Source organism: Onychomys torridus, chromosome 21 (genome assembly GCF_903995425.1).
Source record: "Onychomys torridus chromosome 21, mOncTor1.1, whole genome shotgun sequence".
Taxonomy (NCBI): Eukaryota; Metazoa; Chordata; class Mammalia; order Rodentia; family Cricetidae; genus Onychomys; species Onychomys torridus.
The window spans coordinates 19,729,736-19,757,011 of record NC_050463.1 but is presented as its reverse complement, the minus strand read 5'-3'; the positions used below and the strand labels follow the sequence as shown (position 1 = coordinate 19,757,011).

Here is a 27,276-nt window from a genome sequence, read left to right as displayed (position 1 = left end):
TGAATACACAGATGGAAATCTATACTGCCCTCTGTTTATATTACAGGACTGACCTCCTGATCCAAGAACAGATCTGACACAGAACATACTGTCCACACATTAAAACAAAGACACATAGGAGACAGAGATGGCAGGCACAGTCAGTAAAGGTGCTTGCCACCAAATGTTAATATCCTAACTTCAATCCCTGGGGTCCACATGATGGGGAGAACCAACTCCAGCAAGTTGTCTTCTGACCTCCACATGTGAGCCACAGCATGTGTACGCCTGTGTACACATGCACACATAAATGTAATAAAAATAAAAAAAAAACAAGTCGCAAATGCCATGACAGGGAGAAGACAGAAACATTCTAATGCAGTATGTTTACTCCCATATTAAGGAGGTGAACACGCAGTCTCAAAGCACAAAGAGACCAGTGTGGTGGTCTCAGGTGGGTACCTGTATGTAGAAAGGGATTCCAGCGCTGCGCCTTGTGGCACAGAGTTTGGAAGAGGGATCGCTGCTTTTAATCTCGTCCAACACACTGCACAACCACCACTCTGGCAGCTTTTGCAGACTCACGTTAGAGCACCTAGAAGGGGCAAAGGAGCAAATGTTTGGAATGATTAGGTTCTAAAAGGTCAAAGTGCAAACTAATGATGTCCATTAACACCGTCACAAATAATAAACACTTTATGTTGAGAAGGCAAACTAAAAAGTGTCTTCCTTGTACTTTTCAACCTATTATTATATACCTATTATACGTTACTCTCGTCATCTGCCTGGTGAGATCTAGAGTCACCTGAGAGACAGGCTTCGGGGCAAGCCTGTGGGGGATCATCTTAGCTGAGGTAAGAAGTGCCATCAACTGTAGGTGGACTTTCTAAGGAGAGGGTGAGCTGAGCAGAGGCATCCGCCTCTTCTTTCTGGCTATGGGTCCAGCGACTTCCAGCTCCCAATGCCTGGACTTCTCTGTCATGATGACCGCACCCTGAAGCAGAAAAACCCCTCTCCCTCAGGCTGCTTTCTTCAGGAAGTTCCATCACAGCAACAAGTAAGGAGCTAAGACCCTCTTTACTACACGCCTTGGGACTTGAAGCCACTAAGGGTTCCACGTATGACTAATAGTGTGTGTGAAGGCCGATCTTATCTACAGGTCAGCCTGATCACACAGGCTTGCCTCCACACCCCAATGGTCTGAAAAAGGCTCACAGAGCTCGAACAGATGGCCATACTGGGAAACTCAAGGTTTCCAACAAAAACATCATACATAGTATAGTTTTCTGTAGTTGACTTTTATTTATAGATTACACACAATCAAAGTAATTAATGAATTTAAACTTACATCTTAATAATTACTTTCTTCTTATTTTAAATGTGGCTTCTTACAAATAATATTTTTTTTCTCACCTGTAGAGTATTAAGAATGAAATTTATCTGGGAAGAGGCAAAACATGTTAAAAGTTTATTGAACACTATATCAGAGGATGTTCTTAAGATTGAGTGTATGTGTATGCATGTATGCATGTGTGTATGTATGAATGCATGTGTGTGTGCATGAATGCATGTGTGTAAGCGTGGGTATGTACATGTGTAGACGTGTGTGCACATGTATGTGCACATACTAACAGGCAGGAAGGCCATGGCACAGGGGTCAGAGGACATCTCTCAGGAGCCCCTTCTCTCCTGCTGCCTTGTGGGATCTGAGGACAGGCTGTCATGTAGTGTTTAGGAGACTTGCTGACCGGAGTACCCTGGTCTCCTGTACCGACATTAGCTGAAGCAGCAGCACACTCCGGGGCAGCGAGACAGCCACCTCGGAAGAGGGAAGTGCTGTGCAGGTCAGGCAAAGGTTCTACTGCTAAGCTAGATCCCCAGTCCTGTCTGGTTTTTATTTAGAGAAAAAAGTCTCGATAAGTTGCCCATGCAGGCCTAGAATTGGGCAATCCCCTAACTCAGCCTTCCCAAGTAGGAATTAAAGACCAGGATCTGCTTAACTGAAATTAACGCATCAGAATAAACAGATATCAAGTTGGAAAAATGCTTCTATTGTAAGTAGAAGAAGCCAATCACAGAAAGGTAACTGGCTGTAATCTGGGGCAGGAGTTCCACCTTAGACACACATTTGGGATTTGACTTTTTCCGTTATCCTGTTGCAAAACAGGGAACTTCCATGTCTGATGAAACATTGCAGACAGCAACTGAAATGTAGGTAAATGTTCCACACTGACTTAAATATGGAACTAAAACCACTTAAACTGTGCTACTGTAAGCCGTGACATGAACATGTCGTTCCTCAACATTAGACTCAAATCCCATATACTCAGCAGGCTGAGATTTTAAGGATTTCCTCTGGAATGGATTAAAATCCATCCCCCTTTTAGGTACAATCCCCAGTACTTAGGTGTAAAAAAAAAAAAAATCTGAATCAGGAGACAAAGAACCAAAGGCTTAGTAACAAACTATAATGTGATACCTTGGTTTAGACCCTGATTAGGCCGGGCGTCGGTGGCTCACACCTGTAATCCCAGCACTCGGGAGGCAGAGGCAGACGGATCTCTAGAGTCTGAGGCCAGCCTGGTCTACAGAGCGAGACCCAGGACAGGCACCAAAACTACACAGAGGAACCCTGTCTCAAAAAACAAAACAAATAGACCCTTATTAGAACAAATAAAATGTAAAAATGATACTGCCAAGTAATATAAAAATTATGCATGGTCTAGATATAGCAGACACCAAGGATGTGACCATGGCGTTGAGACATGAGGAAAAGTATCCATGTGTTTAGAGACTCATACAGAAAGGCCTGGGGGTAAAATTCACAAACCAAGATTAATGTTTTAATACTTCAACAACGACCATGCAAAGGCACAGAGCATCTGTGGCAAACTCTGAGAAGTGTTGAATCTGAGCAATGAACTGAAGGCAACCTGATCTTTTATCCTCCATGTTTGTATGCATGTATATACATACACATATTTGTATTTTAAGGACCAAAGTTGCTTCCTAGTTTATCATTTTAAAGATAAAGTCCTATATGTTGGCTGCACTGGGGACAGAACCCAGGGCCTTCCTTGCACGTGCCAGGCAAATGCTTTTCCAGTAAGCAACATGCACGCCACAGGCAGCAATTTCTTTTTTTTTTTTTTTTTTTTTTTTTTGAGCTGAGGACTGAACCCAGGGCCTTGTGCTTGCTAGGCAAGCGCTTTACCACTGAGCTAAATCCCCAACCCCGGCAGCACCTTCTTTAGCTTATATTAACATTGCTGACTTGGCAGCTTGAGAGATGGCTCAACAGTTAAGAACAGCTACTGCTCTTGTAAGAGGACCCGAGTTCGGTTCCCAGCACCCATGTTGGGTGGTCCCAAATCCTCCATCTCCAGAGGACTCAACACCTTCTTTTGACCCCCCAAAGCATCTGCATTCACATGTACATGCTGACACATAGACACAGAAATAAACTTTAAAAAAAAACAAAAAACAAAAAACCTAACTTGGCATAGTCTTTCATTTCCCAGTCAAAAACTGAACTCCAGATGGCTCAAAACAAGAGCAATTATTTGAGTGCTAATGATACAGTTATAGATTGGACTGCTACACTCTCTTTGAGTCTTTTTCACTAATGGAAACAGGGAGAGTATATACGGGGTAATTTAGCTCACAGTAAGCAGACAGGAAAATTAAAAAAAAACTAAAGCAAAAGACTGTGTGTGTGTGTGTGTGTGTGTGTGTGTGTGTGTGTGTGTGTGTACACATGCACGATTCAAGAATAAGTTGGAGTTACACAAAGAAGCTGAGAAAGTCACTTAGGGTGACTTTCAGCTCCTTGTATGTTCTGCTCTGCTGAAGGGCTGGCTTCAGGAAAAGGCTGCAGTCTCAGGCAGGTCAAGTCTCCAGTAAGAATTCAGTAGGCAGGCGAAACAGGGAGAAATGAAGTGCAGGTCAAGACAGGAAAGTGTGTTCTATCAAGCGTGCTGAAATACTAGTTAGTACACTAGATACTAGCTCCACATCGCTTCTTCCTGGGCTGGCGAGTGAAGGCCATAGAAGGCAGGCTGGTGTGGATCAGTGGCTACCTCACCAAGAGTCAGCCTTGCATGTATGAACTGACAACCGCTCTAGACTACCAATCAAATCTTGATTTAGATGATGATATGCTCCTTAGTCTGAAAGGTCATGTTCGACCTGGACCTGGCCTTTCTGCTTTAACTTCACCAGCTCCTACACAGGAACTGCTTTAATGAGGTTCTTCTTGGGGCTGGCTCCTACACTAGCATACAACACACACACACCAATTTGCACAACCCACATTTCCAACTAAGCATCCTTCAATAGTCTCCACACATATTCCTCCATCAAAATTGGTAAAATTTCTAAGTTCTATGGAGCAATTACTAGACACAAGACACAGAGGGCTGGTGGTGTCAGGAACGGGATGTAAGCTAGACATTGAAGGGTGTTCAGAAGAATGGTGGAGAGCCTACAGAGCAAGGTCCAGAAGCAGGAGACACCAGAGAACAAGCTTTAACCAAGGTCCCAAAGACAATTCCCTCATTTAGATACTTGGCTATCTGAAATGTAAACACTTAGCCAGACCCATTTATTCCCTTGGGTATTGCATACTAAGGACCAAATGTTCCTTATTAATTTGGGGATTTCCAAAACAGGGCCAGAAGAATGTTCTACAAGATTACAGCTGGCAAAGTATCCTCAAAAGAGCCCTCTGTGCCCACTGAAGACGCAGCAACTTCAGGACGAGCTCCGAGAAATGCTTGGGGCATTCATTCCTGCCATCCAGTCCAGACCTTGTTCGGCTCTGGAATTCCCCAGCACCAAACCAGCTTTTCTGAAGAATTCATTAATTGGCTGGTTTCCAGTCTGGACTTTGCCATTGAATTCCATTTCTTTGATTCCCTGGCTTCCTAGTTCTGCTCCTCTCATGGACTAGACCTCTCACCCCAAAGTCACATACAAAACTTTGGTCCAACAATATAACTCTCACTCTCTTTATTCATATGAAACACACTGTATTTCAAACACAATTTTACAGATTTTATTTAAATTACCATACTGGCAATATATTTGCCTGCTGCATGGAAAGAAAATATTTATTTGCATGTCTGTTATGTATCTATTCAATACCACCCTCTACACATCTGGTCAATACCACCCTCTACACATCTGGTCTTGCATCATCCCTGTAACAAACAAATGCCAGAGAAAATAACATTTCCTCACACAGATCGAGGCATAAACACAGTGGTTAAGGACAACAACAAGGAAGTCAGAGTGGACAAGCATCTAAGTTGGTGTTTAGGAACACCAACTATGGAGCCAAGTTACCGAGTTAACTCCCTTCTGTGCATGTAAAAGCTATGTTACCTAGGACAAGTCACAGATGTTCTACTTCCCAATTTTCTCTCCTATCACATGAACACTGTTACACATGAGTTTACTATTGGACCATGTGTAGTAAGTTCCCCGGAGGCATTTTATAAAATATTATCTGACTATGAGAAATGTAAGGCTGAAAGCATTTCACTGAAGTCTCTGATAGATACACTAGTTGGCTTACCCTTTTGAAAAGGCACTCTCCCATACTCACCCCGCCCATGTATAACAGCCAACACACACACACACACACACACACACACACACACACACACACACACACACTCACGCCCGAAAAGCAGCTAGTGCAGAACAAGATAACCACAGGGAACAACAAGAAGTGGAAAAAATGCTGACATGGGAAAGAGGCTTACAGAATGGCAGATTTAGAACTAGCAGCAGGGGCCACCAAGTCAGCTCTGGGGGGGGAGGGGGTAACCGGTCTTTCCTCCAGAAGGGAACTTCAGTGGCTTCCTTGCTCATGAGAGGGGACTTGCATAGATAGGGGTGACTGCCGGAGCTGGGGCTACAACCAAAAGCCATTTCCAGGAAGACTCTGAACCAGGCTGTCTATAGACTTGGTAGTTAAATCTGTGATATCCCAGGGGGACTAGGAAGAGATGAACCAAAATGACCATCTGATCTACCTCCTCAGAGGAACAAATCCAAATAAGCACACAAATTAGTCAAAAGGCTCCTAATTATAGCCAGCAAACCAAATCTTACAACACAAGGAATTTTCTATTAAGGACAGCTTAAAATAATTAGACCATAAACTGACTCTAAATGAAACTAATTTCATAGGGCAGACTGACAAAGACCTTAAAACAACTTCACTTTAGTATGTCAAAGAAACAATGAAGGAATGCTTTCTTCTTAAAAAGTCTAGGAGAACTGGGATGTAGCTCAATGGTAGAGTGCTCTCCTAGCATATGCCAGACCTGGGTTCAACACCTGTACTATACAGGAGAAAACACAAAAGAAATATTTACCTGCCAGGTAGGGAACGTACCTGTAGTCCCAGCACTTGGGAGGTAAAGACAGGAAGATCATGAATTCAAGCTCAGCTTTGGCTACAGAGTAAGTTGAAGGCCACCCTTGGCTACATGAAATTCTGTCAAATTTTTCAAATGCAAACAGACATAAATAAAAATACTAGAAACATTCTGAATCAAAATATAATTTTGAAAAAGATTATATCAATGTTAAAGAATTAGACTTGAAATTTTAAAACATCAATTATATCAAAAATAAGTTTCTTAGGTAGGCGGTGAAGGCACATGTCTTTAATCCCAGCACTCAGGAGGCAGAAGCAGACAGATGATCTTTGAGTTCACGTCCAGCCTGGTCTACAGAGTGAGTTCGAGGACAGATAGGGCTATACAGAGAAACTGTCTCAAAAAATAAACAAACAAGTTTCTCATTAATAACAAAAGACATAGTAGTATATTTAAAATGATGAAGGAGAGTTACCTATTGCTGGAAGTCTACACCTCATTAAACTATATTCAGAAGTGGAGGCAAAAATCTAGATTGTTTGAGACACATTAGAAACATGTCTGCTGGGTGGACTAGATGTCTCAGTGGGACCTACATAGTGCAAAGAGAAAACAGACTCCTTCAAGCTGTCCTCTAACTGTCACATACTCACAAGTGGACACACACACACACACACACACACACACACACACACACACACACACACACACCCCTAGTTAGCTAAATGTAATAATTTAAAAAAAAGTCTCCCTGGGACTCTGAATGAAAGGAAACCTGAAAAGATGCACTCCAGCAAAGTTCAATAAATCTAAGTGGTGCCAACAGAGTGCACAAAACAGTAAACTTGACATACCCACACCAAAGCCCTGTTCTGCTCCAGGGCCTACCCTCCGACTTCACACTCTACTTGACATACCCACACCAAAGCCGTGTTCTGCTCCAGGGCCTACCCTTCCAGACTTCCACACTCTAATAAAGTAGTAACAAAGAGCTTTTCAAGTCAGAAGCTTTCAAATCCTCCTTCCTAGAGAAGTCCCATCTAAGCTGTTAAAAGCACTGCCACCTGAATTCAGGTCCGACTGTGACTTCCCAAATGGTGTCTACTTTTACTGTCACCCTTTATTCTCAGCACAGCATTCAGCGGCATCCTTTCAAAGGCCAGCTCAAACCAGGTGTAATACAACCCTAGCACTTGAGAGGGTGAGGCAGAGGGATCCTGAGTTTAAGGCTACCCTGGGCTAGGTAGTAAGACCCAACTTTAAAAACAACAGCCCACAAGGCCAGATCAGTTCTCAGTCATGTCTTGAATCTATTTACAACCCCTACTGTGCATCCCTAGTTTCCCCACAAGGAACGACCCCCTAAGTCTTCACTGATCTCATCAGCTTGTTTATTGCACACTAGTTATACATGGTTTACTCACATTCCCTAGTTTAAATTAGCCAACTGCTGTCTCTCAGACTTTAGCACTTTTTGCAAATGGGTAAAAAGATAAAAATAAAACACCAAAACTTCAGCTTAATAAAAAAGCATTATTTCAGGTCGGGCGGTGGTGCACGCCTTTAATCCCAGTACTCGGGAGGTGGAGCCAGGCAGATTTCTGTGAGTTCGAGGACAGCCTGGTCTACAGAGTGAGATCCAGGACAGGCTCCAAAACTACACAGAGAAACCCTGTCTCAAAAAAATCAAAACAAGCAAAAAAGAAAACGTAAAAAGAAAGGAAGAAAGAAAGCATTACTTCAAGGGAGCTAACCTTATGGTCCATTACATTTTTGGCTTGATTTGGCTGGTAATAAAGATACTACCAGCTTCTGTTATTTGTTTCAGTGGACTTCACTCCCAAATAAACCAACACAACCCATCAAGGAGAAGTAGCTGGTATGTACTGTGCTGGGCCCTGGAACTTACTTCCAAAATGTGTTCATTCAGAAAGCACTTTGGGGTACACTGTTTTAAGGAAAGTGTCTTCCTAAATGTAAGGAAACAGAAATCATCTTGCTACTGACACTTGCTTCATTCAGGTTATTTTCAGAGTGATTTCAGTCACTGGACATGTGTCATCAGCATTAGAATGTTAAAGTGGTGCTAACCAGGCCGGAAGCATCCGGCAATCAGAACATCTACAGAAAACTCAACTGATGGGAATCCACTGGGCCTGGCATACAGAAAACCGGGTCTCATCCACTCTGGAGGTACACCAGCTCCCCAGGGGAACTGGGAGAACCCATTCTTGTTACTACATCACTTCCTTATATTAACTCAGTCATTCACAATGGCCTAAAGAAACTTTGACCTGAAAACATAAAGCAACTACTTCCACATTGGAAAGTGAAATACATGAAAGCTAATGTATGAAGCAAATTCCCAGAAATGCACCAGGACACAACCACCAAGAAATCAATCACGTCTAACCTCACGGGCACAAGGCCAAGGCTTGTTCCCATACCTTTGTTTACCAAATGATTCACCCACCAGGCTACTATCTCAAAGGGCTTTTAGTACAACAAGGAAGTCCTTCCCCTTGCTCATCAAAACAGGCAAAAGTGAAAACTGCCAGGTTTAAAAACAGCTCTATCTCCTCCACTGCTGGTGGGAATGCAAGCTTATACAGCCACTTTGGAAATCAATATGGCGCTTCCTTAGAAAATTGGGAATCCACCTTCCCCAAGACCCAGCTGTAGCACTCTTGGGGATATACCCAAGGAATGTTCAATCATACCACAAGGGCATTTGCTCAGCTATGTTCATATCAGCATTGTTTGTAATAGCCAGAACCTGGAAACAACCTAGATGCCCTTCAACTGAAGAATGGATAAAGAAAATATGGTACATATACACAATGGAGTACTACTCAGCAGAGAAAAACAATGACATTATAAGGTTTGCAGGCAAATGGATAGATCTAGAAAAAATCATCCTGAGTGAGGTAACCCAAACTCAGAAGGACAAACATGGTATGTACTCACTCATAGTAGGATACTAGATGTAAAACAAAGATGACTAGACTGCTACACAACTCCAGGGAGGCTACCTAGAAAACGGGACCCTAGGAAAGACACAGGGATCACCCAATGACAGAGAAATGGATGAGATCTACATGAACAACCTGGACACAGTGGGAGTAATGAAGGGCAAGGTTTGAGGGAAAGAAAGCTTAGGGGAGCAGGAGATCCCAGCTGGATCAAGAACAGAAAGGGAGAACAAGGAATAACAGACCATGATAAATGAAGACCACATGAGAGCAGGAATAGGCAAAATGCTCAAGAGGTCCCCAGAAATCCACAATTATATATCCTCTGTAGACTGCTGGCAATGGTCGAGAGAAAGCCTGATCTGACCTAGTCTGGTGATCAGATGACTGAACACCCTAACAGTCATCTTTGGAACTCTCATCCAATAACTGATGGAAGTGGATGCAGAGATCCTCGGCCAGGCCCCAGGTGGAGCTCCAGGTGTCCAACTGTCGAGAAGGAGGAGGGACTGCAAGAGCGTGAATTGTTGAATCCAAGATTGCAAAAAGCACAGGGACAAAGATTGCAAAAAGCACAGGGACAAATAGCCAAACGAATGGAAGCACATGAATTATGAACCAATGGCTGTGGAGCCCCCAGCTGGATCAGGCCCTCTGGATAAGTGAGACAACTGAATAGCTTGAACTGTTTGGGAGGCTCCCAGGCTGTGGGACCGGGACCTGTCTTTGGTGCATGAGCTGGCTGTTTGGAACCTTGGGCTTACACAGGGACACATGCTCAGCCTGGAAGGAGGGGACTGGACTTGCCTGTACTGAATCCACCAGGTTCAAATGAGTCCCCAGGGGTGTCTTGGTCCTGGAGGACATGGGAATGGAGGGGAGGGGCTGGGGAAAAGGTGGGGGTGGGGGTGGGAGGGGGGAGGACAGGGGAACCCATGGCTAATGTATAAGATTAAAACACATAATAATAATAAATAAAAAAGAAAAAAAAACAGCTCTAAATAACAATTTGTTCAGTTAAGTTATGGTGTCAAGAAAAATCAGTATCTATAAAAATAAAGCTATATATACAGTCTGACTGCTGATCAATTTTCACATTGCCACACCCCTTTACTTCTTTTTCATTTGATAATCATTTAGATAACTTTCTAAAATGCCAACAGAAACTTCAAGAACAAGCTGGAATTTGATATAAAATATGTGGTATGTGTTAGTTTCAGCTCAGCAGCATTAGCCACTCAAAGCTAGCTATTGAGAATACCAGGCTTTTAGATCTCTAAAACACTGCACAGACACAAGAGTTGCAGTCATGTTTTAGGCCAGTACCAGGTACTCTCTCCTGATTGCCTATACACCAAATTTACTCTGAATGTGCTTCACAGGAAACTAAAAAATATGCATCTCCATACATATTTAATCCATTATCTGGGCTTACAAAGCCTTACATATTTGGACAATCTCATTAAATTTCACTTTATCCCATCTTGCTCTCAGATACCCAATAACTTAAATATTAGCTCTTTCGCAGAACTCTGCTGCTTCAAGTCATTCAGGTCCTTTCAAATACTACTTCAGTCTAAGGGGAAAAGGGGCTTTCTCTACCACCGAACTATCACACCAAAATGCACACTGCTAAGTGGGACCTGAAGGTGCACATCTGTAATCACAGTGCTTGGAAAGTGGGGGACAGAAGATCCCAAGTTTAAGGTTATCTGCAAGTAACCAGTGAGATGAAGCCTGGGCTACATGAGACCCTGTCTCAAAACAACAAAGCAAGGCAGTGGGTGAAGTTTTGATGTGCACGCCTGACTGACAACCTGATTTGATCCTCTGATCTCAAGGTGGGAGGAGAGAACTGACTCCCAAAGTTGTGCTCTGATCTCTAACTATGCTAGTATGCACACACATTGCTATTTGGTAGCATGTCACGACTTCCTAAGTGTGCTTTAAAATAGAAGCTGCATGCTGTCACGGACATATTCTCTCCTGTCCATTTCTGTACTCTCAAGTACCTACAACAGGTCCCAGCACCCAGTTGGGAGCTCCATAAATATTTGCAGCTAAGTGATCAACTCTGCTGGGCACGGCACTCTAACAAAGCATGCTGGCAGAGAAAGAGGATAAAGAGAATACAGTAATATTAAAGCGGGAACGCACAAGTGTTTCCCAGGGATGAGAGCGTCACTGGAGCTAAGCGGGTGACTCTGCACCCACGGGAGCCTATGAACAGGAAGCCTATTAGCCTAAATCTTGCCCCAAAGATGAGCTTTTCCCAGGATTCAAGAACAAAACAGAATGAAGTTCCAACTGAAGACTCAAACTTGTTTCTGGAGTGCTAACTAATGTTTGTACATGCGAAAATAGGGTAGAAACTATGTTTCACTCAACCAGTGTTTCTGAATTTTAGCAACAGGTAACACATGTCACTTTTTCCTTTTCTCTTAAGGCTCTTTAGGAGACTGTCTCCTGGTAACAACTTCATTTATTTCCTGTATGGCTAATTTTCTAAATAAATATATGTCCCTACACAGAGTATCTAACTCTCCCTATTCACACAGCCCTGGGCATTTTCCCAGAATGCTGGACTTCCAGTAGCAAAAATTAAAGAGTAGTCCCAGGTCCTCATCTCCACCTCTGACCCTTCCCCCAGTCTCTGAACCTGTATCCCAACTGTCTGCTATCCCTCAGGCAGCTTCCCAACACCACCTCAAACATCATGGCTTGTCTCCTATCAAGGACTTCTCTTGCTTTGTATTGTTGCTCCTCATGGTTCTCCCCATCACCGGGGACACATAGCCCAACAAGCTGATCTTGACCTTGGTCTTTAATTTCTGCCCAGTGAATCCACTATAACCCCAAACATGAAACTGCTAGGTTGAAAGTTCCTCTAGGGTAGTGGTCCTCAACCTTCCTAACACTGCAGCCCTTTAATTTAATTCCTCATGTTGGTCAAAGAGAGAGAAGAGGGATTCTACAAGCAAGGGCATCAAGATCACGATGGGGAAACCTACAGAGACAACCAAACCAAACCAGTAGGGACTCATGAAATTTAGATCAATAGCTGTGGAGCCTACATGGGACTGGACTAGGCCCTCTGCATAGAGAAACAATTGTATAGCTTGACCTGCTTAAGGGGCCCCCTGGCAGTAGAATCAGAATCCATCCCTGCTGCATGAGCAGGCTTTTTGGAGCCTACTACCCATGGTGGAGGGTCGGTTGGGAGGGGGAGGCTGAAGGGGGGGAGATAAGGGAAGAGGGGGATTTTTGATTGGTATGTAAAATGAATAAAAAATTTTAATAAAAAAAGAAGGAAAATTTCTTCTTGTTGTTTATAATATAGTTTAATATAGTTCCTCGTGTTGCAGTGACCCCCAATCATAAAATTATTTTGTTGCTACTTCATAACTATAATTTGGCTGTTATGAATCATAATTATCTGATATGTGACCCCATATGAACGGGTCATTTGACCTCTGAAGGGGTCATGACCCACAGGTTGAGAATTGCTGTCTAGTAGGATGAGGGCATGTCAGTTGCTAAAGTGCTTGCTAAGTGAACATGACATCCTGAGTTCAACACCCAGATATTCCCAGCACTGGGAAGGTAGAGAGGGGAAGGTCTTTGGGACTTGCTGGTCGTCAGCACAGCCTACCTGGTGAGCTCTAAGTCAATCTTCTTCTCAGAGAACCAGGTGGAAGGTTCTTGAGGAATCACACCCTGGAGCCTCCACATGAACCTGTTGCAGGCGGACCCACATGAACACATAGACACATCAAAGCTCCCTAGAGCAAAGCCCACCTTCCCATTCTTTCTTTGTATCCTTACTAGTGCTCCTGTCACAACTCCCTCCATACAGTAAGCAATCAATAAACGTCTCCTGGACTGCTGGTCTCTAAGAAACATGCCCCCCCCCCATTTGGATTTTAGCGCCAGTTCTCTCAACTAGTTGTGTGGCTGGGAACATGGTGTTTAAAAAAGAAAACTGTTGCAGAGATGCTTTGAAAAGTCAAGACCGGTGTGGTGGCAAAAACCTTTACTCTCAGCACTCAGGCATGAGGATCTCTGCTCTCTGCATGTTCAAAGCCACGCCGGGTCTACGGAGCTTCTGGACAGTCAGGGCTACAAAGAGTGACTGTTATCAAAGGGATTCTCTTCTACTCCTTCAGTGACTGTTACAAATAGGGATGGTATCACCCTAAATATATGAAGCATCTAGAGCCCCTGATGAGAACAGCCCTCACCACAACCTCACATAAGCCTTCATACCTGGATTAGGCCCTACCAATGTTCTCTAGGTTCCCAGTAACTCTAGCTTAGAACATCGTATTTTCAGTGGTCCAAAGATCTTGTACAGCATCCTGTACAGCATCTGGCACACAGAACATGTTCTAGAAACTTTCTGTTGAATGATTGAATAGAAGCAAACCAACCAACCAGTGTTGGGGTGAGCTGCTACACACTGGCTATGTCTTCTGGTGGGCCCAAAACTGCAAAGGAGGTGTAGGAAAGAGAGGCTGTAACCTTAAGATTTCTTAACTCAAGGTCACAGTAGCTATAAAATGAAACACCCTCAAGTTCTGGCTCTTCAATGAACCTTCTGTCCATTCCCCAGCAAGGAGAGACTGCTTTATAAGGGAGTGATTCCAAAACGCCAGGGCTACTGGTGTTTGCCATAAGGAAGGAACTGCCAGGCAGAAATGAAGCCAGGGAAGAGCAATGCAGAAATTCTAGTTGTTTGTGTTGGTTCCTCATCACACAATCCAGGGGTCAGGCAGGAAAGCATCTCGAATGAAAAACTGGTTCTTGCCAACACTATGCAGTCACTAACCACAAACTAGGGGAATTCCAATATCCTGCTCTGTCAGTAAATGCCTCCCAGATAAAGAGGAGACACCACCTTTGTCTGAAGACTCTTGCTTTGACTACCTTGTCAAACTAATACAAAACACACCATATGTCTTTAGCCTCAAGAATATCATACAATTTTAAGTTCCTAAGTTACTGAGGGTCCAAGTCTCATCAAAAATAACTCCTTAATGCTTTATATTATTAATCTATACATATGTCTATGAGATCAGTGTGCCAGTTCTAAAGGGAATTTTAAAAAATGTATCCAGTAGCAGGGCTGTGGAGACAGCTAAGCAGGTAAAGGTACTTACCACATAAGAAACAAAGGAAGGAGCTGTGTAACAAAAGAAGGTGTTAACCAGCTCCCCAAGTTGCCCTCTGCTCCTCACATGCACACCATGGCATGTGCATACCCACACATACACATCACTCACGAAAAGGAAAATCACTTTAAAATGTCTCCAATTTCCCATCATCTTTCACACCTAAGATCCCCACTTTCACAGAAATCCGATGGCAGCACTGTACAGAGTGAATGAGAAGCCCGGAGCTGAAAGGAGCTGAATTCTTCCTTCCGTTACTGAAAAGGGACACAGCATCTCAGTCAGGTTAGATGGTTATTGCTGTTAGCAAGCTAGCAGTGGAACTCACTTAAATTTTATCTGTATCTGTTTTTGTCTGTACTTCAAACCACAGGGGTGGTTCTTCTTCTTCATGGGAAGATGTTCACTGTTGTTCTCCTCTTCAGGTGGTATGCCTGAGCCCATACTAAACGTAACAGGGGGGGGGGGGGGGGGGGGGCTACCCTTCAATGCTACCTGCCTAGCATGCCCAAGGCTCTAGATTCAATGTAAAGCACTGGAAATAATAATAATCACTTTTAACATTTTAAAATGAGAAAAGCAGTAGAAATGCACAAGGCAAGTTACAGCTGATACTCAGGACTGCGTTGTCTTAAGCAGATCACTGAAGCAAACTACTGTTCCATAAACAGATTAGTCCAACTTCTATCCACAGAGCTATCTTACTCCTAGTGGAGAAGTACTTTAGATAGGTGTGCGCGCGCGCGCACACGCACACACACACGCGCACGCACACACACACACACACACACACACACACACCCATAAAGAAAGAAAGAGAAAAAAGGGACCCACAATACAAGATCACATGTACCCCACTAATTGGTCATGAGACAATTTCGCACCAATGCATCAGATTCCCTGAGTACAAAGGAACTTTCCAACTGCTTCTTCCACTCACCTATGTAGTACCATGGCTATTTTCTTGTTGACTGTGAATTAGTTATAGTACTTGTTAGTTGTTGTTAATTAAGATACTCATCTTCATTCTCTGAAACCCTTTTGGTATGGTATTATTCTTCATTTAGAAATTTTTTCTCCTATCTCCAATTATCTCATAAGTGAAACTCTCCTTTCTTTGTGTATTATGTTTACTTTTTAAAGGTTCACGCCTTTTGTCTTCAAATAAACTTCACAGTGAGAGATGTGTGCGAGAATACTGCATGCACAGCAGCAAGTCTTTAAAGGGAACACAACTCTGAGGTATGGAGAAACTCTCAATCTGAAGAAGGATTTGCACAAATGTGAGCGTGGGAAAACAACATTATCAAGAGAAGCCATCTTACCCGCCCTCACCAACACCACAGACTGCACATTGCACAGGTTCAGGTAGGCGAAGACCCCAGGTTTTGGTTCCTAGCACCCACAAGGAGGCGCTCTAGCAGACCCAATGCCCTCTTCTGGCCTCGGCAGGTACTGCATGCCTTGGTGCACTTACATGCAGGCAAAACACTCATGTAAAATAGTTACGAAAAATAAAAATTCAAAGGTCACTAATAATTCAGTAACCACAATAACTCAGGAAATCACTAAGACATTCTAGTTTTCACAAAATCCTTTTAATCTACTAAAGAAATGGAAAAAAGGAATCAGTAGGGTGGCACAGGACTACACCCCAGCACAATACCTTGGCCAGCATTGTCTACACTGAAAGTTTTATGGCAGCCAGGGCTATGTAGTGATGCCTATTCCTATGGCTTAGACTCTCCTAATTTGTATAGCCCCATGGAGATTATAACTCCTCATAATAAGCTTATAACTTCTTTCTTTTTCTTTTTTTCTTTTTCTTTTTTCTTTCTTTCTTTTTTTTTTTTTTTTTTTTTTGAGACAGGGTTCCTTTGTGTAGCCCTAGTGGTCCTGGAACTCGCTCTGTAGACCAGGCTGGCCTCAAACTCACATTACCTGCCTCTGCCTCCTGAGTGCTGGGATTAAATGCCTGTACCACCACCACCCAGCTATAATTTATTCTTAATTTAATTATTCACATTTCAAATAAAATTCATAGGACATCAGTGAGGAATAAATATCTTGTTCAGGGATATTTGTCAAATGGACATGAATAAAAGTTTAGACAATACAAGGTTAGTCAGAGTAGAATGGACCTCTCCCCTCCAATATATTATACTTAACCTATTTTTTGTACAACTGCACAAAGATATGTTCTTTTGTTCTCCAGAAAAGGAGACTAATTTAGTTTTTACTATTTTATTCCAATTTGCGCAAAAATGTTTTCACTTGGATTTGCATCATAGGAACTGTAAATAATTGATAAAAGATTAATTATCTATATTACTCCTGCCATAATTATAGACATCATGAATCTTCACTAGTGTTTTATAACTAAAACTGCTAGCTAGCTATCAGTAGTTTATTTGGGGAGTCAACAATGTGGATATGGTTATAATTACAATAGATACTTGTAGGGTGCCCTCACCTTTCAGTAGACAGAGCGATTCTCATACAAAGAGTAAGATACCACAAAGTACGCACAAAAGCACCTTCTACACTTACAATTACAATTCTGGTCAATCATTTTGCCCATACAGTTAAGTTTTCAACGTGGATAAATCAAAGTCCCCAACTTCACACTCTAGTTTAGGAATCTTTAAATTAGAACTAACAACTTCAAATACAAAGGTCATGGAGAGTTCCATTTATGAACTTCACCAGAAATTTGAATTTATTCATAATTTAAATGTACGTAAGCACTCCAATTAAATGTTTAGGTAGCTAACTATGCATAAGAAGACAGTCCTAGTTCCAGCTTATTTTGTTGTTTTGGTTTGATAGAGGGTCTTGCTATGTAAATCCTCCTGCCTCAGCCTCCAGAAATTATAGGCATACACAATTATACTTGGCAGTAATGGTGTTTTAAAAAGAAATTCATCAAATCCCAAATAGAAATCACTACATGAGAAAACCAGATTACAGAAAATTAACTCCACATTTTTGTTTGTGTTATACATATAAATATTATTTTCCAAAAATTTCCCAGAAAAAGAGACTAGTATCTCCCCCATTCTTGTTTATCCTAAGATAATTGTTTAATAGTGAAGTCAGTTTACATCTGGAGACATCTTGAATAACCCTATTAAAAACCAACTTAAAGAATGTAGCTCATGTTTAACTCTTCAGTTCTTTGTCCATTAATCACTTTAAGTGCCTTCTTCCTTGACACAGCTGTAGGCAGAGGTAGCCAGCAGCTGGCCTTCACTTCCATGGGTCTTCATGGACTCCCAGATTTCTTTCTTGCCAACTTCTTAAATGCTGTATGCCTAAACAAGATTTTCATCACTTAAGTGCTTACTAACCCCTCCCCTAAAAAAGGCCAAAGGAAACAGATTTTCTTTTAAAAATAAAAAGGAACCTAACTAACACATGATAGAGATATTCTGGGCAAAGTCAGGTTTGAAATGTCCCCAAAGGGATGGAAAACCACTGGGCTCAGAGGTACCAGATGGGAACACCTAACATGGGTGTGAGCCAACAGTGACAGCCATGGGGGGATCTTTAAAACAGACTAGGAGTGGCCAGGACCCCAGGCACTGGGCCTTCCCTCATTTCCCATTCCACCCCTTGGGAATTGCTTCTACTGCACTATTACACAGCAGTTCTGAAATTCACACCAAGATGTGCCACTTCATTTCATGCTCAGTCTCACACAAAACCTCTGTCCTTGGTTCTCTGTTCTGTCCATACCTGCTCTTCCCTGAAGATTTCAATCCTATCAACAGTCATGATTATGGAAACAATTCCCAGATCTGTGTCTGTTTCAGTTACCTTACCTTACCTTACCTTTGCCATACCTCTACTCCAAATGATAAACTAAGTATAACTACCAGCATAGTCCATCATTTTCTCACACTCAACACAGGCAAAATAAACTATTATTCTTTATCAAACACACAAAAATTCCTCTGGCTTTGATAACATCAATCCCATTTTTCTGGTCACCAGGACCTAAAACCAGAGGAGCCATCACAGATTTCCTGGTAACCTCTATCACTTGCATTCAATTTGCACGGTGCCACCAAAAAGTAGACTCCATCTAGTCTGTCCTACAGACTCTTCATAGCCACAAGAAGTGACTGAAGCAACAGGCTACTTAGGCCAGAAAAATCATGTAGCTTCTGCCTGGGGCTTGCTGTTACGTAGAAAGTTCAGCTACCTCAAAACTGCCATGCTTAGTAAGAGGCCATTTGTGGTCCCAACTGTCAGCTCCAAAGTAAACTCCAGTTCCCCGACCTCCAAAGGGTGCTGGAATACACTGCTGGCTGGTTAGAGGTCACAGTCTGCCATAGCCTGGCAGCTTTCTCTAAGCTTGACAATATGGAAACTCCCTTCCTCCCCAGCAAGACTTCCTGCTCTCTACCTGTCCTTATCTGGAGAATGTCCCTGGGCCTGGAGGACTGACCATATCTGAAAGCTGTCTCTGTACCAGATGCCCAAGTCATCTTTAGCTTGACCCCTGGCACAGGGCTTGTGCTAGGGGCTCTGCTATAGGACCCTACTGCTGCATCCTAAGCCTTGTGATAGGAGTGTGATGCTTAATGCAAATTAGGGTTTGTCTCCAGGCTCCCCAATCTTATCCGCCCTTATACTCTGGAATGAAGTTGCCCTGATTCACCGAAATCTGTCTCCCAGAGGGCTGTCTCCCTTCGTCCTCAGGGGCTGCCTACAAAGCTTTCTGTCGCCCTTTCTGCCCCTTTCTCCTCTCCAACTGATGGCCGACAGGCTGAGAGGGAAAGGAGACTCCCATAAAAAGGCAGTCCAAACATTCAGAAGTGAGCTCAACGTGGACGGCAGGAGGACTTCTGGCTGTCAGATAAAAACCAGCATTCCTCAGGAGCTCATGAAACTGGCTCTTATCTGCCCAAAGGAGTCATTTACTTCCCTCAGCCCTGGCAATTAACATAGACCCGTGGTGCCCATCAGCACAGCAAGTCCATGCTAGCCTCCAGGTTGACCCAGTCTCTACTCACAAGTTATACAAGCTGTTACACATTTCAAAGTCCATGCTAGCTAGCATCCTAGACCTTCTCACCCGTCTTGGACCCTAACCTCTCTGCAGCTCACCAGCTTCTCCCACTACTCACAGCTCCCGCTCGTTTCACTTTCCCTGTTCTCCACACCCTGTTCTCCTCCCCTCCCTCACAGACAGCCCAGGCCTTGTCGAGTCTGCTGTCCATGATCTGCTTTTTCTCTCTGTTCTAGAATCTACCAGATGCTTCTGGCTGTTCTCTCTCAGATCTACAATAAAGCCTTCCCATGCCATAGAGCAGGCATGTCATTAGTTTATATGCCAACTAGGTCCAGCCTTCTAGCTACCCCACTCCCAAGGTACCAGAAATGTGAGCACAGCCAACAGAAGCACCCCCTCACACACACCCGCCCCCGCCACTACTTCATCTGCTAGCTAAACGGCACTGATTAATCAGTAAGTATTCAGAGGAAAACTAGCTAGCTTAGCCGTGCCCTGATTCCATCTCATAAAATCAAGAAATGTAACAAAATGTCTATAGCTTTTCTATTGATCATTCAATATGTCATGTGTGGAGTTGTCCACATGAGGCCAAATGTTAAGTGAAATAGTCATCTCTGTCAATCTCAGGGCCATCATCCAGGAGGAAGCCCTCATCACCCCAGACTTAGATTGCCAAAACTGAATCTGGGTTCTTTCTAACAGGCACTCAAATCTATTGAGCCAAATGTTTCCAGCCAGAGACCACCACACTGCACACTACCTCCAGACAAACATCACTCTCACAATATTTTACATCTGTTGGAAACTATATACTGCAAAAAGAATTTTAAAAAATAATGCATTTACTCTATACAACAAAAGTCAGAGAGATCTACCAGTAGAAGAAACACTGTTCTTTCGAGACGAAGAGACTAGAGGCTGAGAGGCACACTTTAGTACGGTCGGTCGGTCAGTCAGTGGGACCGACGGACCTAGAACTAGGAGCCTGAGTCACAGACTGCTGTGTGTGGGCAAAAGCCCACAGCGCCTCTCCCATCCCAGCACAGCCAAACGAGTTGCACAGAACACAATTCCATCTGACCCCTCTTGCTCAGCATCAGCAGCACTGAGGAAGAGTCTGCCTAACGGAGAGTCACCTGGACCTAAGCTCTGCATTTGCTCATCTTCCCTCCTTTATCCCCTATGTCCTCATGCATGCTCACAAGTTCACTCCTCCACAAAGAGCTAACAACGCTTCCTCGCTGCTGTTTCTCGTGGGAGTCCCTGTAAGATTATCAAGTTCATACAGTATTTGGCAGTCTGTCCTGTTTGCATGCACAGATCTTCCTTCCTCGGTTGGTGTTGGGCTAACACACATCCACTGTGATGCCGAGTGCTTATAACCAGTGTAGAAGTCTGTAACATACTTCCTGTTAATAATCTGAATTTTACCCTTGCTCATTTCCTAAACTAAACAGCCAACTCTTGTTTGGAGGCTATAACAAAGGACACACACATCCTGTACTCTGAAAGAAAGGAGGTCACCCCTTGAAGTGAGGATGCAGCGTCAGGAAGGACATGATGGAGCCGTTAAGGAGGGCGCAGACATTGTCCAGTCAGACAGGATAGCTGAATCAGTCCTGTCCATCAACTGGGGGACAATACTGGAGCCAGACTATCCTCATACCTCCCAAGCACTTTAGTACAGAAATCGTGTCGCATGGTGAGGTATTACATTCTCCTAGCCAAGCACAATGCAAAACACACAGCTAACATGAACTGATTTGAAGGAATGAAATAGGTTTCACTATGGAGAAAGAATACACATATCATTTCTACAATAGACACAGAGAATTAAAAAGATAAAGTATTTTCTTTATTATTATTTTTTAGGATATATTTATGTATGTATATGAGTTCTGTCTGCATGTATGCCAGCACGCCAGAAGAGGGCATCAGATTCCATTACAGATGGTTGTGAGACACCACATGGTTGCTGGGAATTGAACTCAAGGCCTCTGGAAGAACAGCCAATACTCTTAACCTCTGAGCCATCTCTCCGGCCCAGAAAAGATAAAAAATGTTTTCAAAGTCAGCATTTTACAGATTTAAGAGATGGCTCAGCATCTAAGAGATCTTATTGCTCTTATAGGGGGCCAGAATTTGGTTCCTAGAACCTGTATCAAGTGGTTCACAACCAGCTGTCACTCCAGATTAAGGGAATTCAAAGTCCCTCTCTAGTCTCCATAGGCAACTGCACTCCTGTCCAGAGACTCACTCACAAACAGACAGACACACATACACATACAATTAAAAATAAAATATGTTTAAAGATCATCAGTTTAATGTTTTTAAAAGTATCACTTACAGATACTCTGTATAACCTATAACTAACAAGACTTTGGATATGTTCTTACCAGCAGTGGGAGGAAACTTTCACAAATAATCAAGATGGAGATCTCTCAGCAGCCCAAAATAAAATGTTTGCTGAAGCTACCACACTGGCAGAATGCTTCACTTCAAAGTTTCCAGGCAATAGAAATGTTTTCTTGGAAAATACTGCCTTTTATTTAGAGAATGTTTGCCACAAACACTTAGTCATTAAGTAATTGAAGGTTTTCTTACAAGCCATTTAGAGGAAATCTATTTTATGAATGAATGAATGAAATTTCCAGCACCTATAAAGTTAAAAATACACATCTAGTTAAATACATGAGATCTATCTATGTATTTTTCCAGGTAAGATGAATTATGTCTATTTGTTGTTATTATAAGATTTTTCTATAAAATAAAACTATAAAGAAAGAAAAAGACAAAATCCTTATGTTTATCCCTAAAACAAAGAAGTCCAGGATTATTTGCTTCCAAACGCCAAGTTATTTTCAAACAGACAAAACATTCATTCTCCCATGAAAAGAAGCAGTAATCTCAGCCCAGTTCTGGCTGCTTCTTTGAGTTCACTTTTAATCAGCTTCTGGAGAAAAACCAGTGTGAGGTGCTCATCTCTCTCTCTCAGTCATCTGCAGTCCCTCACACACTGAACCTCGAAAGCCACCTCTGACAACTTCTGTAGCCAGCTAGGTTTCACTCTTTCCAACAGGAAAAGGACAAACAACATCTACTCCATGCACATGGTCTAGAGTCTGCTCTTAAAAAAAAAACCTACACAAGGGCTGGAGAGATAGCTCAGAGGTTAAGAGCACTGGCTGCTCTTCCAGAGGTCCTGAGTTCAATGCCCAGCACCCACATGGTGGCGCACAACCATCTGAAATGAGATCTGATGCCCTCTTCTGGTGTGCAGGGACACACGCAGGCAGAACACTGTATATATAGTAAATAAATAAATCTTTAAAAAAAACAACCTACACAAACTGCTATTTGTTTTACCTGTTTAATACATCAGTGAGTTTCACGAAACCAGTGTAAGCCAGTTCAAATGCTCCTCTGTGTCTGGACTGTAACAGTTGCTGTTTAAAGTAATCTCCCATTTCTTTTACCTTTAAAAAAAATGAGAAAATGTTCAATTTATGCTTAATGTATAGATGCATTCATACATACCAGCAATATAATTCAGAACCTGTGCCTAGGTATCCATCCAATACTGACTTATGTGACAAATCATGTGTTAAGCACTTTCATGTTATTTTATTTTATTTTATTTTTTTTTTTTTTTTTGCGACAGGGTCTCAGATAGCTCAGGCTGGCCTTGAACTTGCTATGTAGTCAGGGATAATACTTGTTATCACATCTTCAGTACGGATTACAAATGCGTGCGACCTCACTTGCCTTAAACTTTGTATAGCATCTCATTAACTATTCATAATGAATTCCATTAAATAAACACTTCTGTTATCTGTAGTCCACAATAAGGAAACTTGGGCACAGAAGGGCTACATAATCTAAGGTCCCACAGCTATTAAGCCAGACAGGAAAGCAGGGGGTCATCCATCTTTAAATGCTGTACTGGAACTGCCCAATTCACAGCAGGCTCTGCTAGCTCGTGTTATTCATTCAACACCAGCACAAAAGTCACAGAGTAACAAACTCACATACATATTCGGAAACAATTATGTCTGCTCTTCAAATATTTTGCATTTATTGTGGTAAAATATACATAAGAAAATTTACCATTCCAACCATTTTACAGTGTACAATTCAACGGCACTGATGAGCAACTGTTAACATTGCCTATGCAAAGACCTTTTCATCTTAAACTGAGAAGCCATGTCCATTCATATTACATTCTAAGAGATACACTAAGACCACAAGTGAGGCTTAGTAATGGCTCCAAAGGAGTCACTAAGCAGCACTCCAAGTCAACCATGGAATCTGCCAGGATGCCATGCCATCATTCCCAACATGATGTCCTTCTCTAGGCAAGATTAAACACAAAATGCACCAATTAACTTTAAAGAAAACGTAACTGTCAATTAGTTGCATTTGTTCTAAACAAAGAGAGCTGCCGAACTAGTTAATCCAACTGGGCTTTATGTCATTTGCTGACAGATTTGGTGGCTGCCAACTTTCAAAAATCCAGGCTTTATATAAACTCTGGGTCAAAACTGCAAAACTGGACCATATCTGTTCACTGTGCATCCACAGACCACAGTGTAGTGAACAGGGAAGCTGCCCCACAGGACCTCAGATCTACTTACCCAGAAACACCTTCACCCCAGCAGTGTTCTGCATACATCAGACATGACAGAGTGAGCCGTAAACGAGCAACCATGCTCAGTGGCCTCATTGTCCTCTTCTGTAGGCTAAGGGCACTAACGGCACTTACCTCATGACTTAAGTAACAAGTTCGGAAGAGGCCAATTATCTATAACCTAAGTAGTTCAACATGAGCTGTCTGTTCTAAACAGAGCAAAGTATCTACAGTCAGTGTGTATCTGTTCTAGAGTGCACAAAGAGAGAGCCAGAGACCAACAAAGAAGCACACAAGCAGTGTTTGATGAATCTTAAAAACTCTATTCCGGGGTAATATGCTTTTTTTCAAAGCATCATTTCTATCATTATAGATGTAGGAGGTTATAAGAAAGTATTTTAGAACAGTTCAAATAATGACCAAAGTCTCTTAGTCAATTCTTTTCCCTAAACCGTTTCAGATACTGTGACACACTTCAATACAGACTAACGCTATTCATGCAGGGCTTCTCTGAGGACTTGCACAGCTCACTACCTTCCCTTAAGCTGGGTCATTTTCCCATTGCTTCCTTCACACTAACACCTTTCAAAGGGCTCAACTAAAAAGCATATACTACAAGTAGAGCCTTCAGAAGTATGCCTGTGGGTGCTCAAGCGGACCTTCAGCCCTAGGCAATCCTGAATTGTGAATTTTTGCCCTTGCAGACATATACAATCATTGTCAAGTGGTTCTGGCATCCTGTCCAATGCTGCGGAGCTTATTGAGGCAGACAAAGAAGATGAAAACAGGATGTGACCTCAGTAGGCTGCCAGTTTAGACCTGTAGAGAAAACTAACATGCTGGGTTGTAATGAGAGCTACCCAACAGTTCCAAGAAACCAAAGGCCTATCTGCACTAAAACAGAACAGAGTTCACGCTCACATCTTGCACAGGGTATATGTGCTTAGGGAGACCAAGAGAGAAGAGGATATTTAGTATGTGAAGAGGATATAAGTTAAGCAAATAACCAGCTCCTAAGCAGCTGCTTTCAAACAGACACTTTAAACTTAACACACACAGGCTAGGTTGGCAAACTCAGATGAATGACCTAGAGGCTCTATACTAGACAGCAGTAAAGACAGGCAGGAAGAGGAGGTGAAGCCAGTTCCTAAGGGTGGGAGAGTGAGCAGGACAATGGGCTCTGTGAGCTGCAGCTGGACAGAAGCATCCTACTGACACCCTGTCAGTGGGTAGCCAGACCACAGAGAACTGAGTTGACTCAAACCATCAGAAAATAGCTAACAGTAGTAACAATCAGAAACAGAACTTTAAAAACTTACCACATTTATTTATTTGTGTGTATGTATGTGGGTGGGGTGCCTACGGAGGTCAGAGGACAGTCAGGGATCAACCTTGGCAGAAAGCACTTTACACACTGAGCCATCTCACTAGCACAGAAATTTTCCATCTAATCTTTAAAATGCAAAGGTCCTCTGAAAACCCAATTGTATCATTAGAAACCACCAAGTTTATAGAGTTCAAAGCGTTTTCTTTTTGGATGCTGTGGTTTTTGGTTTTTGTTTGTTTGTTTAGTTGGTTGGGTTTTTTTTTGTTTTTGTTTTTTTGTTTTGCTTTTTTTTTTTTTACAAACTTATGATAAAAAAATAGATTCTCCCAAAAGGTTTTATTATTATTTTTAATTGATCCAGGATCTCATTTTACAGTTCAGGCTGGCTTGGAACTCACTACACAGCTGACCATCCTCCTGCCTCAGCCTCTCAAGTACTGAGATTACAGGCACAAGCCAGCATGCACACATCTCAGGATATTTAGAAGAAATGAAGGTAAAAGTGAATAAAAAATAAGATACTGATTTTTAATCTTAAAATTAAACATGTCACTATCTCTTAAACTTAACATATCCTACTTCAGACTTTTTATAAAACTCTAAAGCAAATTGGCATCTTTTATGGATTTATAGGTCACAAATCCACAGCAGTGTAACCAGCCACTTGCCATGTCTCCAGGCATTTATAGCTTACCATCAGATAAATTAGTAATCTATAAATGTCTACTTTTGGTTTGACTTTGCACTATAAAATAGGAACCCTTAATTCAAACTCTGACTTTAAAGCAAGTCTACAGTAAGGACTCTAATTCCATTTTGGTTACATGGGATACTTCACATTTAAACCCAATGTAATAATTAATGTTTAAAACCATTCCTTCTCCATTTTAATGATCTTTAACAATTTGAATTTCTTCAAAATCCAAATATTGTTCTTCTAAATAATTACAATGGTCATCTGGTGTGCAGACATTGTCTTACCAGAAAGTTTAGTTTTTGCTTTCTAGCAAAGTCTCAACATGAGCCCTTGCAGCCTGAGTTTTCAAAGTTAACCCCTACTTTGTTTCATTAGTGTATTACTAAGCACTTTCAGTGAACCACATGTGAGTCTTCTTTATGTTCTCACAATATCCACATAGGAAGGCAGTCAATAAATAGATGACTAAATGATGGGTTCTCATCCCAAGTTCACAGCAAAGCTTAAAAGTTACAACTTTTGGACTGGAGAGATGGCTCAGTGGTTAAGGCACTGGCTGCTCTGCTCCCCTAGAGGTTCAATCCCCAGCACCCACATGGTGGTGCACAACTATCTGTAATGAGATCTGGTGCCCTCTTCTAGACTGCAGGCAGAACACTGTATACAAAATAAATAAATAACTCTTTAAAACAAAGTTATCTTTAACATTATATTTCAATATACTTAATTCCTAAAATCTAAATATAAACAAATAAAACAAAAAGGCAATTCCTTTATGACTTACGAATACGAATAAATGTAAATTCCATTTGTAATTCATTACAAAAGAATTAAATCATGAAACAAGAGAGGAAAACAACCAATCACTCAAGTAATGACAGAGTCTATGGCAGGAGCGTTCTACTCATTGGCAATGTTTGTTCACGTGATTTCTGTGGTAATGATTACTAGAGGGTATGAGGTAAGGCAGGTGTATGAAAATTTACCCAGAAGCCTCCTTTTAGAAATATCAGGTGAAATCTCCAATGAAAATGATTTTCAATGTGGAAGTTGTTTTAAAAATCAGTATCAGGCCAGGTGGTGGTGGT

General features: G+C 42.1%; 1 protein-coding gene across 1 annotated transcript in view; it reads right to left on the bottom strand.

Annotated features, from left to right (window-relative positions):
- Nucleotides 1-27,276, bottom strand: part of Thada (THADA armadillo repeat containing) — a 289,455-nt gene that overhangs the window by 212,621 nt on the left and 49,558 nt on the right. The window contains 2 exon segments of the mRNA XM_036170461.1: nt 442-574; nt 22,904-23,013. Coding sequence (XP_036026354.1) covers nt 442-574; nt 22,904-23,013 — 243 coding nt within the window.